Source organism: Zalophus californianus, chromosome 3 (assembly GCF_009762305.2).
Source record: "Zalophus californianus isolate mZalCal1 chromosome 3, mZalCal1.pri.v2, whole genome shotgun sequence".
NCBI lineage: Eukaryota > Metazoa > Chordata > Mammalia > Carnivora > Otariidae > Zalophus > Zalophus californianus.
Window position 1 is genome coordinate 166486518 of NC_045597.1, and position 14080 is coordinate 166500597.

The 14080-nt window shown below is 44.0% G+C and overlaps 1 protein-coding gene across 3 annotated transcripts in view; it reads right to left on the reverse strand.

Annotated features, from left to right (window-relative positions):
* Positions 1-7327, reverse strand: part of KLF7 (Kruppel like factor 7) — an 85871-nt gene extending 78544 nt beyond the window's left edge. For all 3 annotated transcript variants that reach the window (XM_035726641.1, XM_035726640.1, XM_035726639.1), the window contains exon 1: positions 6756-7327. In XM_035726641.1, the coding sequence (XP_035582534.1) occupies positions 6756-6857 (102 nt within the window). In that variant the 5' untranslated portion in view covers positions 6858-7327. The remainder of the gene's footprint in view (positions 1-6755) is intronic.
* Positions 7328-14080: the final 6753 nt, after the last annotated feature.

Genomic DNA, 14080 nt, shown 5'->3' on the forward strand with positions numbered 1-14080 from the left:
CTTGGTTTAAGCCCCAGACAATTCCAAGATCCCATGTACTAGTAGTGTTCTAAGTAAAAAAGGGGATTTTCTTGTTCCCTTTAAGGGGAGGGAGGGAAAGAGAGAGGAAGTAAGAATGAGAAGTGACTCAAAGTATACTCAGACAGTGTAACCAAAAGCAAGCAAACTGATGTGGGCATCCAAAAAGGGTCCTGAGTCCTGGAAGGACCGTCAGTGTTAACAACAGCTATATGGCCTTGGAGGGTTCAATGTCTCATCTGCTTTAACAACCACTTGGACCAACACTAGCGTTTTAGAACTGAAGAAACCAAGACCCTTTTCAGGATTTGAAATTCCGAGATTCTATGTTCTTAGGTTTAGTACAAGGCCTGGGGCCTGACTTTCAATATGACCCTCAGGAAATGTCAATAAACCCATATTCAGAACTAGATATCACATGTGGCTCTACAGTCATTATTTTAATTACTTCTAATCATTTCCGAATGACATGGATGCTGTTTCCTGGCCATTAGGGACATGTGTATTCACACTGTATATTCATCTGCCCTAAAAGGGCCACCAGCCCCAACATGCCATCAGCTAAAAGAGCAACAGGACTTAGTAAATCTCAAGCATGTTTTATAAACAAGGTTGTGGCCAAGTGGGTAAATACAGACAGGCACAGGTAAGTATTCGAAAACTCACAGGACTTAAAATTTCTTTTCTTGGCAATTATATTCTGATTCTGTATCACTTAATTTTGAACGTGCTTCCTCTCCCCTACTGGAGTCAAGCTTACAGGGCAGAATCTATACCTGCATCTCCCATAGAGTATTTTTGCACATAACTACAATTAAGGAATGAAGGATTTACTGTTAAGTATTTTCCATATTTCAACATAAACAAAGGAAATCTCACAAGGTGTGACCAACGGCCCCCACCAGCCCAATCAGGTATGGTATCACTATGAAATCAGAAGTCACTCACACCTTAAGCAGGCTGACACTAGGTCCATATGCCACAGCTGCTACTGACCCTTGGCTGTAATATCAATCGACCACACGTGTGGTGGGTAGGGCTGCTAGAAGCTGCTCTAATGGAGGGAGAAATGGACACAATACACTTAGCAGGACACTTAGCAAGTTCTCTGTCACACCAAAATGCCAAGTGAGGAAAACAGAAAGGACTCAAGGCAGTAGAAATCATTCTCCAAATCAGAGCTGCAGATAAAGACAATCAAGATCATGACCATTTTTAGGTAAAAGCATGTGCTGGTAGTGGCAACGCTTCATTTACTTTGGGAACTCTTAAACTAAATCGAAAAAGGCTGGCTTTTCAGGTGGATGCTCTAGGGTGAGCACACAACGGACCGGGGTGGAGGAGTGTCTCTGAGCCTGCCCAGGTTACATGTAACATTACAGATGAGACACTGTAAACTGTTCCATTGACTTTAAACCATTGGTAGTTGTAGAACTTCCTAATCACTGTATTTGGGAAGATTCAGCAGTTTGAGTTAAAACGTTTCTACTTGTTTGTGCTAAGTAAGCATTCAGATGATTCAGGAAAACAAAGGGTTTTTTTTGTAGAGAGACTAACTCTCTGCCCCTCACTCTTCTGGCACTACTCAGGTTAAACTGGGGAGCTGTCCTAAACTTTCAGCAAATCCCAATTCCAACATACATGCTCACTGATGTACTGAGTGAACCAGAATCACAGAGACGTTCTCTGCACTGGCCAGTCATAGGGTCCAGCATAGGGGAGGAAGAGAAAAAAAAAAAAAAAAAAAACCCTGGCACACTACTACAAACTGCAGAGATAGGGGGCATCAGCTTTTCCATCAACACGAGCCAGTGGGGGCTGGCCAGAGTAAACTGTACCCTTCTTTGCTCAATGGGCACGGAGTGATTCAAGAAGACTGCAATGCCTTCTTGTACTCAAAAAGTTAAAATCAGGAATCCTCTGAAGGGAGAAGAATCTGAAGATTTATAAGAGCGGCTACTAAAAGCCCCATTAGGACCCTCTCTAAACTCTTCCCATTTAAGCGGAGAGGCAAATGCCCCCACTGGTATTTATATTTAGAATGGGCTGGAAGAGAGGAAGAGCCCACATCGGAGCACTGAAGGTCTCTGACATACCCATAACATAAATCATTTCAGGGTGAGGCTGTCACTGTGCATCTTCTGCTCTGCCCTTTAAATGGATTGGACCCCAACATCACATTCTCCTCAGGGTAGGGAATGGGGGGGGGTGGGAGTTTCATGGAGAACAAAGAAGTCACCACTTCCTTTATCCCCCCACAAAAGACAGATGTAGTAAAAATATCTGCAGAGTAACATTCACTCACTTTAAAATACCGAACTGCAAACAGGTAGACGGAATGATGATGTTTGTGAGCCCCTAAATCTACAAAAAGATGTATCTATTAAAAAGAACATGGAAACGAGTCTATTAAAGAAAGGCTAAGTGTGTGATTGATTGCACTCACATGTGCTCTCATTTGTAAAGCTACATTTATTTAGTGATTGCATCTTTATATAGAAAATCTGAATAACGGGACAGTTTTTTTTTCATCTACCAAGTCATTGTTTCAAATAAAAAAAAAAAGATTTATGGTACCTGAAGAGCACACAAATAACATACAAAAAAAAAAAAAAAAAAGCCAGCTATTTTATCCTTTCAGTGTGGTTAGCAAGGCTCCTTTGTGTCTACAAATTTCCCTGGGTGGTGCTGTTGCCAAGAAATTCTAATTCATGACAAGGTTTTCTGCAAATTGGGGACAGAGGCAAACCTGCAGATGCAGGGACCCTACAGTTTGCTTTGTCTTTCTGGCTGAGACAGCACCTGGCTGCTCAGACCTATAGAAGGCAGTGCAAAGGCAAGGTGACCATAAAGAGGAAGAAGCAATGTAGCTCACAGAACAAATCCCATCCCTTGTGTCATGAGGCTGTTCTTGGAAGGCAACCATTTTTGTAGGTTGTCCCCTAGAGATGCCTCATATCAAAGGCCCTTGTAAAAAGCGTTCCAGGGTGCCTGAAACCAAGATGAAATTGCAGTGTTATGGGGACACTTTAGTTCGTACAGTAGCCAAGTATGCCATTAGTTTAAAACAATGGGGGAATGGGGGAGGAGGGAGGAATGTTCTATGATTTATTTATTTGTTTCCAGTAGCAGTGGAAAATTTTCTCTGAGCAAAAAGGAGGCCTGAAACTGACCCCATCTGCCAATTATGAATCAGCATTAACAACAAGCATAATTCCGTAGGAGTTTTCAAGTAAACATACCATGCTCCTCAATGGCATGAAGCAAAGCTGAGTGCAAATAAGACTCAGAACTTCATTACTTGACCTGCACTCATGAAAAGAACAGACTAGGTATACAAAATCTATCCAAATTCTAGAAGTCTTTGTAGCTTCTTGGAGAAAAATAACCAAGGGTATCATATCAAATCCTTTTTATTTTCCAAGTCAGCAGTGGGTCCAGAAAAATCACAATTTCTACTGGCAACAAAACTCATGAATGTGTTTCCCTTTATCCATCATCAAGTGGCACCCTATAAACTACTCCAGCTTTTGTCCTACCTTTGACTTTTTCCTACTTTTGCTCAGACAGCTCTTGGAAAATTTCCTGCAAGTTTCCGAAGAACTTAAGGCTGGTAGCCTTAAGAGTTGTGCGTCAGCTGAATTTCATAAAATAATAGACCACATAAGCACAGTGTAATTTACAGTTATATGACAGGCAGAGATGATGTTACTTTGGCCAAGTGCTTAAGTATGCAGTCAGAGCCCAGGAATGGAGAGCTGTTAATGTAAGATGTCCATCTGGATTTTAAAATTACATCGGCAATGGTTTTCAGAGTTGGAGCTGTATGTCGTGAAAGACGTCACTGCCTGAAAGCCCAATGTCAAAATGACGACCCCCGTGACAGGAGGACCATCCCAAGCTCACTGACTGTTACGCAGGACAATTACCCCAGGCCACAGTTTAAAATAAAATCCCCAAAGAGTCCATCCTTAATTTTCAAATGCACAGATGTTCTTGGGTTTATCATCCAAGCCACTCTTTCTCTACAAACCAAATCAGATTATGGGAATCTCTGTATTTTGCTCATCTCCTCAAGGCCAGGTACACTGTTCACTTTCAGAGAACATCTAATAATTGCTCCTCATCTGACCTCTAAAATCTGATTACCCCAGAGCATCAGGAAACTTCCTCCTATCTGGGGGTTCTTTGTAGCAATCTTCTTAAGCCATTTTGAGCAAAGGAGTCTCAAAATTTCACCATCTGATGGTTGATTTGGTCCTGTCAGTTGCATATAACCATCCCCCTTCCTTACACTCAGAAGCGGCGGCGGGGGGGGGGGGGGGGGGGGGGGGGGGGCGGGGGGGAGGAAGGAAGAGATGGAGGTTGGAGGTTTTGTCATCAACATGAACTTAGAGTCTCAGTCACCTTTCAAGAGCGCAGTTGTGACTACAGAGCCCGGAGCAGAAAGCTCCTTAGAGTGATATCTTATTTAGGAGTGCTTCCCCACAACTTATGTTTCAGTGTGGACTGTGAGCATGCCTCTCAAATAGCTTGGCAAAGGGTTTTAAGGTAAGAGTAGTTGCCAGTTGGGGAGGGTGAAGGCAAGAAGTAAGGAGGGAGGTGTGGGCAAGTGGGGGCTGAGATTCCTTGGCCTGCAGATAGAAACTAAGCTAGAGGTTCTTTGATGGAGGCAAGTAGAGAGGAGGAGGGGAAAGGAAAAGCACAGGAGGCTTCAGAGGAAACAATAGATCTAATACATCCCTAATTATCAAACCAGTGATGTTTCTTCACAGATCCAGACTCTCTGGATGGTCTAACCAGATCTAGAAAAGCAGGTTTCCTCTGGAGAGGCCTTCCCCAAAAGCAGGCTTTACTACTGTGAAAACTTGAACCAAAACAAAGTTGTGTGATTCATCAGGAGGGAACGCTGTAACAAATAAAGCCAACTTTCTTCCCTCCAACACTGTTTAACAGTTAGTCACAAACAAGGGCTGCCTTGGGCAGGCTGACTAAATCAACAGATTCCCTACCCTAACCTGTCTAGACAGTTGTTAATACGCAACCAGTTTGACACCAGTGGGCTGACAATGTGAAATGAAAGCTATTTCAGAAAATGAAATTCTAGCAACATTTTGGCTTCATTAGCATGTGAAATAAAGGAAGGAAAAGATCTAGTGAGACCCTTCATGAGACAGTCTCATTAGGGATGGGGAAAGGATGCACTGAAGAAATGCCTTGCACTAAGAATGCATGAACTATGTGTGCACTCAGAGACAAAGTCGAGGGTCTCTGCCAGCATCCTTGGGCAGCAACGGATGGTGGCCACACAGACAGCAGAGGCCAGCACCTGGAGGAAAACTCACCGCCTCTAATCAGGGAAGAAGAGCAACTAGTAACAAAGGTACAGTCAGAGGATCAGCTTTGCCACTCTGCTCCCTATACCCAAAGCCAAACCTCACTCGCTAAAGCAGCAACAACTGTTACATCCCAGCCTCAAGCTGGCAAATCCCGCTTTGGATCCTGGCAGAAGAAATTCAGCCGTTCATTAGCCTTAACAAGCTGCTGTCACTGAGCGAAGTTACATGAGCAGCCACACACCAAGCCTCTCGCAGTCCTCCCCAAGGGCAGGCTGGTTTCTTCAAGACGGACTGTGCGAGTTCACACTTCTGATGTGCAAATCCGGACTGTCTTCTTGGACGTTCCATGGTGCACACTGGAGTATTTTTTAAAGAATACCCATACCCCCCTGCCCCCCACCCACCATCTTTCCTGCAGTGTGTCCCTTCAGCAGTTCCTAACCCTTGCTGAGAAAACGACTGTTTCCGCAGCAGATCTAGCACTTTCCACTGACCAGCACTTTCTTTATTCCACTTCATAAAGCCCACTGAACTTGCCACCAGACCCACTTTGCCCTCAGTGGGACGCCTAGCCAACTTGGCATCAGTGCCCTTCAGCATCATAGGAGTTTCTTAACTAGTCCTCTAAGACAAAGTCAGAGGCATGGAAGCACACACCACCCTTTGTCAGAGGCTGTGTGCCTTCTAACCAGGGAGGGACCCCAAACAAAAAAGAGAAACACGGACACATATAGAGGCATTGCACTGGGGAAATCTACAATGCCTGGTCAGCGTTAGATAGATACATCTTTCCCTTCCTCCTCCTAGATATCCTTGAGTATCTTTTGTCACTGGGCTCCTCTCCCTTCTGCCCACCTTCTCATCTCAAAATCAAGTTTCTATCTTTTATTGTCACTCGCTAGTTACTGAGAAAACACTCCGCTATGCTCCTACCTCCTGACCCCCATCTGACGGTCTTCAGCACCAGCTGAAAGAACTGAACCTGATTTAAGGTACCAAGTAGGTAGAGCTCGGGCATGTAGGGACGCAGTATCCTGTCATCAATAGCTCATAAAGCCCCAAACCACCTTCCCACCCGGTTCCCCCGAACCCCAGAAGTTACGCAGGTCTGTGCTGGGGACAGTGAGCCCGACAACGTGTGCGCAAGGATGTGTGTTGGTGACTGAAACGCAGGCAGCTCAGACCGGCTGCTCAGCTCAGCACACTAAGGGGTTAGAGGGTGGGTGGAGAGGTAAGCGCAGATGACTGTTTCCGAAAACATTTTAAACAACAAACAGCCAAAAAAAGGGGGGGGAATAAGACAAACAAACAAAAAATTCAACCCCAAGCCCACACCAACGCAGCCCCTGCGTCTCCGCCGCCACCACACGATTTACACAAGTAATTTAAATCATTCACCTGCTGCCAGGTCTCCTCCAGGGATGGCAAAGCTGAGAAGTAGCCGGTGTCGTGGACAAGTTGTAGCTCCTGGAATATACTATAACTAGCCAACACGTCCATGCTGCTGCTGCCGGGCAAAACGGGAGGAGAAACCCTCCCCCGAACACAGTTGGGTCTGTTTGTTTGTCAGTCTGTCTGGCTCACCCCCCAAGAAGGCAGACATCCAGTGGCCCTTTTGTTTTGTTTTGTTTTTTTCAGTCAACTAAAAAGGAAAAAAAAAATCAATGCAGGAGAGAGGAAGAGAGGAGGTGAGAGAGGAGAGAGTGAGTGGGGTGGATGGAGAGAGGCATCCAGCATGTACAAGTGCAGACGGCTGCCAGGAAAAGGGGACTTCTCCACGGGAGTAACAATTCCCTTCCAGGGCTCTAATCACTCCAGCTCGTGGATCAGGAAGGGGGATGCAAACTCACTGACACGAAGCTGCCATCTATTTCTGCAGCGCTGTTCGCTCCTAATGCAATCTTTGCTCTTTATTTTGGGAGGTTGCATTTTTTTTTTCTCGCGATCGCTTCTCTCCCCCCTTCCCTTCCCTCCCCACCCCCCACCCCATCCTTGCTAGTTTGTAGTCTCTCCCCCCCTCCTTTTCTCCTCCTCCTGCTCTTCCCCCTCCCCAAACACCCCCCTCGGCCCCGCTCTCCGCGCAGCCGTGGGATCTCGGAGGAGGGCGTCCATTAGGCCGCGTGTGACCATGTAAGGTAAACAGGGGGCTCATGAAGTCACTGAGGACCAATGGGGAGCGCGGAGCGGGGCCCGGGGCGGGGCTTGGCTCTGGCGGCGAGCGCGGATTGGCAGACTGCGGATCTCCCTGCTGCCTTACAAGGCGGTGCGAGGCGAGCTATTTTTAGAGGGCTATATAAGGGGGCTGAGGCGGCTGCGCGGCGGCCGGGGAGCGCGAGCGCGAGCGCGAGGGACGGGGAGGGCCGCGGCGACACTCACACCGGCTCCTGGGACGTCGAGGTGGCCGGGCTTGGGCCGAGCGCCGGCCTCCGACCCTCACTCCGCTGCCTGGCGGAGCCCCGGGCGCCCGGAGCCTGCGCCTCTCGGAGGGGCGGGGTCGCGTGTCGCCGTCCTGGCGGTGACGCGGCCGGTCTGGAGGTGAAAGTCCAGACTGCGGGGTTAGGATGCCTCCTGGAGGAGGAGCGGGGCGGGAGCCCGGCGGAGCCGCCGTCGGGGGTGGGGGAGGAGGCACTGACACTTCCCACTCTGCCTCGCTCCGGGGCCCGGGGGTGGAGAGCCGGGAGGGAGAGGCGGGCAAGGAGGGCCTCACTTACTAAGAAATAAACCGAGAAAAAAAGAAAAACGCACCAAAAGCCCCTTCACAAAATGCCCACAGGCTGCCAGGGCGCAGGAAGAAGCGCCCGAGGAGGAAGTGGCACACAATGGAACCGAACAAAGGGGAGCGGCGCCGAGAGAGCGACCTGCGCCCGCCCCCCCTCCGCGCGCGGCGCGCAGTCCCCGCCCCGCCAGCGCCCGAGTGCGCGCCACCACCCGCCAGCCCTGCGCTGGAACCCCGCGCGGGGGGCCGCCCCGGGAGGCAGTCTCCCAGTTAGAGTTGATCGGAAAGGGACGTTTCGCTGGAGTGTGAGTCGGAGAGAATAGAAGACGCCCGGGTAGACGCGGGGCGCCGGCAGAAGCCGGCAGGTTACTGGGGAGGGAGGGGGGCTCAAACCTGAGGCTCCCCAAGTGGCTTCGGGAGAAGTGTCTGCCGAGCTGCGGTGGTGAGAGGCGGAACCGGATCGGACTCTGGAGCTGACTCTGGAGCTGGCATATAGAAATACATAGATAACTTATCTCTTATATGAAAACCCTGCACAACGCACTTTTTTTTTTTTTAGGGTCGACCAGTAGTTTGCTTGACCTTATGTGGTTAGTGTCATTCAAGTTTCCCCAAAACGCTCTGTGAGCTGAGCTTACATTTTTGGAATGACTGCAGAATTCGGTACTTATTCAGATGAGAAACTTAATTCTACCCGTAATGAAAGAAACACATCGACCTTAATCGCCCTTCTCAGCTTTCCCTCCTTCTGAGTATGTGGGATTCCATATCATAATATTTGCAAAATTCTGCTTTATAGAACAAGCACAATTCGAAATCAGTACTTGCCAGGGGAAATTAAAAAGGAATTACTGGGTTTGAGGAAAGTCTAGTTTATTTACTTTGTGATGTCTGGAATTCTGATGGTCAGATCTACAACATCCATTGTAGGAATCTAACTGGCATATTTGCTGGAGTTTATGTGCATGGGATGTGCAAAGATGTTAGTGCATCTAATACGTAAAGGCGTTTGTGGTGCTAGGGGATAAATGGTATAAAAAGGTTAAATGTCATACATGAATAAGGTGATATCATGCTGGCACACATATGTGTTAGCACCAGTATGAGAAGGCTTCTCTTTGAAAGGCCAGATGGGCCTTTCCCAGAAGTAGAAAACCACTTAGAACCATCATATCCCAATTAATGCATTAACTTGATCCTTATGGTCGCTGGTGCTGATGCTTACTCGCCATGTGACTTTGAGCTTATTGGCTCAGACCCTCCAATTATCCATCTCAGAAATATAAAGAGTGGTATCTGCCTTGCCTGGTTGTTATGAAGAATCCAAGTAACATTTGTAACTCACCCAGCATTGTATATGGGTCTATTAGGTAGATACTAAATGTTAGCCATCATTATCTCCTGGTTTTAGCTAAGTAAACTAAATAATATATCTGAGCTAATCAGACCCATGGGGGGACATACCAGAGTCTTAGAGGAAGAGGAGAGGTAGAAGCCCTTTGCCAATCTGTAATAAGTATTACAAATGTAATGTTCCTATTGTGTGGGAGGAGGAGGGAAGGGGGGATGGGGAAGAGACCATTGAAAAGCCTGGGTTAGAAAACAAGTTCTTGAGTGAATAGGGGAAGGAAAGGAACTTAAACATAGGGAACTCAAGAGGCAGAAGGCAAGGCAAAGCCAAAGCATATAATTTGATGTTTGAACTCAAGTGAACTTAATTTCTGTTTTTTGTGTTACACCATTACCATTTTTGAACAAAATATGACATTCTTGTTAACTTGTAAGTTTGAAGACTTTACAGATAATAGTTAACTAGTTAAACACTTCCAGTGTGCCAGGCTTTATGGGCACATAAACGTTTTTTATACGCAGTGTCTCATTTCACCCTCATGACAACCTGAGGTAGGTACTTTTGTTACCTCCAGCTTTATGGATGAGAATACCCAGGCTTAGAAATATTAAGCTGGTCAAGGTCACACAACTAGGAAGCAGCTGAGCAGGGGTTTAAATCCAGAAGCATGTGACTTTCAAGACTGTGCTTTGCATGGGGATCTCTGTGTGGGGAAAGCCTTTAAGTTTCTTGTTTTAAGTCAAGATTTGTTTATAAAAATGTTTGGGTGTGGAAAAGGGGGGCTTCCTTTGAGGTTTTTCTCCGTGTAAATGTCATTCATCCAACTTAAAGAAGAACTCAGCCAAAATCTTACAATATAAATCCTGAAGACCTCATTTCGACGTTTTTCAAAGCTTTATAGAATATTTTAGAATTCTTTCTAAGAGATTTATGCAACGAGGCACTCCTAAAGTCACATTTTCAATATCAGTCATATTTAGCTACTTTTTATAGCCTAAAGACCCTAGGTTCTCATTGCAAAACACATGCAAAGAATCTAAATGTACAAAATAATCAACAAATTAAGATCACAAGGGAAATTTGGCAGTCAGACAAACCAAAAATAAACAGCATGGCTTTAAGTGCCACATATTAAGTGCCTTCTCTGTACCTGGCATTTTATACATATTCTTATCTGGTCTTCACCACAATCTTGTGACAGAGCGATCATTGCTCCATTTTCACAGATGAAGGTATCAAAGTTCAGAGAGGGCACACAATTTGCCCATTACCGTAAGTCTGTTAAGTGGCAGAAGCAGATTCAAATATAAGTCTGAATCCAAGATGACTCCAAAGTCTGTGTCCTCTGTATATGTTACCTTATGAGACACTAATATTACTTTTAATATCACCCTTTGGAAGTTATCCCATAGGAAATACCTAAGAGTAAATGATGCTAACACCTCCTCCCCTGGCAAAACTAAGAAATGGAACTATTTTATGAACAACATAGTAAAAATGTAATATGTAAATAGACACAACCAAGACATCAGACTGTTTCTACTAGAAAAGTCTGATTCATTAGTACAGGAAGTCCTGATTAGCATTGTGTGATTAGCACTGTTAAAGCCTCCTTAAAATAAATCTATTTAAAACAGGGACTAAATTTCAGAGCAATTGGTGAAAAGTGGACTTTATTTGAAAATAAAACTCAGCGTTATTAAAATACATTTAGTCTATCTTTTATGGAACAAAATATGTTGTAAGTCCAACTATGTGCTAATTATGGAATGAATAAACAATAAACCAAGATTATTGTTGGCTTGTTTTTTTTTTTTTAACAAATGTGAAGCACCTTACAACATGCTCTATTTCATATTTGACTTTTAAGCCATAATCAAAAAGAGGGTTGTTTGGTAAAAATGTTTGAGGGCTTCATCAGTTTTCCCAGGGGTCTCATTTGTTTTTTTAATTTTCAAAGTATTTTCTTCTCTTCTTCTGAAGCATCAATATAGTCATCATCCCTGTTGCTTTTACTTTCACTTCTTTGTTTAACTCTATAGACCCTCATTTGCCAGTTGCTTTACCAACTTCACTCTCATTGATACCATGAAACCTTACACCTTTTGCAAGATTTGCAATTTCATTTTGCAATAGAACTGAATTTATTTGCATTGGATTATAAATGTTTACCACCATGGGGAGTGGAGAAGGGGAGTCTAACATTTAAAAGATGTTTGAACGGGTAACTAATTTTTAAGTGGTCATATCATTAATAAATATTTTCATCTACTTATGACTTTTGCTTCTCTTCACAATCTCACTACAGTGAAAGAAGTGTGAACTTAGGGAGCATGCTTTGATGATATCACAGAAAACAAACATGTCAGAGAGGTGGAGGTTAGTAAACAAGACTAAGAGACACAATTTGAATCTGGAAGAAAAAGTATGTGGCCATATGTGTCATACAATGAATGATGTACATATGTACATATAACCAGAGAGTTCTTTCATACTGGAAAAAAAAAAAGGCATTTTCATCAGGCCTCTCATGTCCTGGATAAAATATTCCTCGAGGATAGACATCTCCTTTTGTTTTCATTCTGTACTCACTTTCTGCTCATAATTTGGTTTCCCACTTGTTCTGCCTGCAGGGAAAGAATGTACTGGCTATGACCACAGGAGCCTGGTGCTCATTGTGACAGTTTTGGTTGTTTTGTCAATACAAAGACATTTTAGTTATAATTGTATTTTTTGTGAGTACAGTTAGCATGGGTCTGGCTCCCTGGATGTGTTCAATATGGAGACTCTGACATGTTGAGGTTTCTGGACATGATGGAAAGAAAGAAAGAAAAGAAAAAAAAGAAAAGAGAAGAAGGAAGGAAGGAAGGAAGAAAGAGAAAGAGATCTTTGTCTTAATGAATTAACCAAAAACTCTTTGGCAGGTAGTTTACTGATCTTCAGAAAACATGCCAATCTTGGTGTTGGCTTTTCAGAATTCTTTAGGTATGTTATAGCTTAATAAAAACAAAATATTTGTTTTTAATGAAATGTTAAAGCCAACCCTGAAGGTTGAATTCTTCTTTGTATTGGGTCATACCAACAGGGTAAAGAGGGGACCTAAGGTGCATTGCTGGTGGTGGGCATGTTGCTCTGACTCAAGTGGTCTATTGCTTAACAAAAATTGACTCACCATAGTGATAAAGGTAAGGAAATCAAAACTTTCTTTAGAAGTTTACTGTCAAGAATGTCCTGCCCAGAGTTTAGAATTGGACATTTAATGTTATTATGACCTATAGTGCATAATTCCTATGGAGATTAATATCTGTAGTCACTTTCCCAGCTTGAGCTACCAGCACTTAGAAGTGTCAATGTCTGGGGCGCCTGGGTGGCTCAGTCGTTAAGTGTCTGCCTTTGGCTCAGGTCATGATCCCAGGGTCCTGGGACTGAGCCCCATATCCTCGCTCAGTGGGAAGCCTGCTTCTCCCTCTCCCACTCCCTCTGCTTGTGTCCCCTCTCTCACTGTCTTTCTCTCTCTGTCAAATAAATAAATAAAATCTTTAAAAAAAAGTGTCAGTATCCTCTAATGAAGAACAAAATCATCATCTAAATTCAATCAGCTATTCAACATATATTATGCAAAACATTCATTCATGTATATTATGCAAAACATTTGGTCATTTAACATTATGCAGAGTGCATACATTGAAAACAGAAGTATAAACAAAGACACATTACCAACATTAGTGGTATTATATCTCAGAAGTTTGAAAAGGCATTGGAAATATCTAGTCCAACCTTCACAGACCCACTGCTTCCTTCTGCAACATTTCTTCCAGGAGATGCCCAATTGCTCCAATATGGGGAAATCCCAGCAGGTACTGGGATAAACCACTGTGACCGACCCTAGCTCATTTTCCTCATCTAAGAATAGCCTCACAACCTACTCAGGGGGTTCTGGACAAAGATTTTGGGAAAGAGGCCAGCAGAAGATGAGAAAAGATTTTTAAATAATAGAAAGAATTCCTTTAGCTATGTAATGATAGAAATGCCAAGACAATTGTGAAGCTAGTGAGAAATTAAGTTGCTAATGTTTTAGGGATTATTACCCTTTGCAGCATGTGAGGCACAGTTTGTAGAACTGTGTGATATTTCATCCTGAGTATTTTGTTGTTGTTGGGACATGTTGAATACAGCCCAACTTTGCTATTAAGGTATTATATATATATCACTGTCAATGTTTTATCAGAATATTATCATTTTTCTTTTAAACATGCCATTTCCAAAGGGTTTGGTACACACTTAATGGGATTTAACAGCAGAATGCATCTCAGATCTTGTAATGGAAATCAATGGGAAAATAGGATAGATTTGGTAGAAAGTCTCTGTACCACAAACTTTGCTGACAGTGACCATTCCTTTAAGTGAGAGATACCTGTTCCACAAGTGCCCAATGATGAGTTTTTATGTGTATGATAGATCCGAGTAGTTGGGAAGATTAATAATGTCAGCAGCAGCAGTTTTTTGCTGACTGGTTGCTCATTTGAATTTCACTGAATTTTCTTTACCCAAAAGATGCTCATTTGAATGGTTAGAAGAGTCCTCTGAGTCAGTGTTTAATACTGGTTACTGCTCTTCTCAGGAGTGAGCAAGGCGAATGCCCTGGCCTTCCATTTA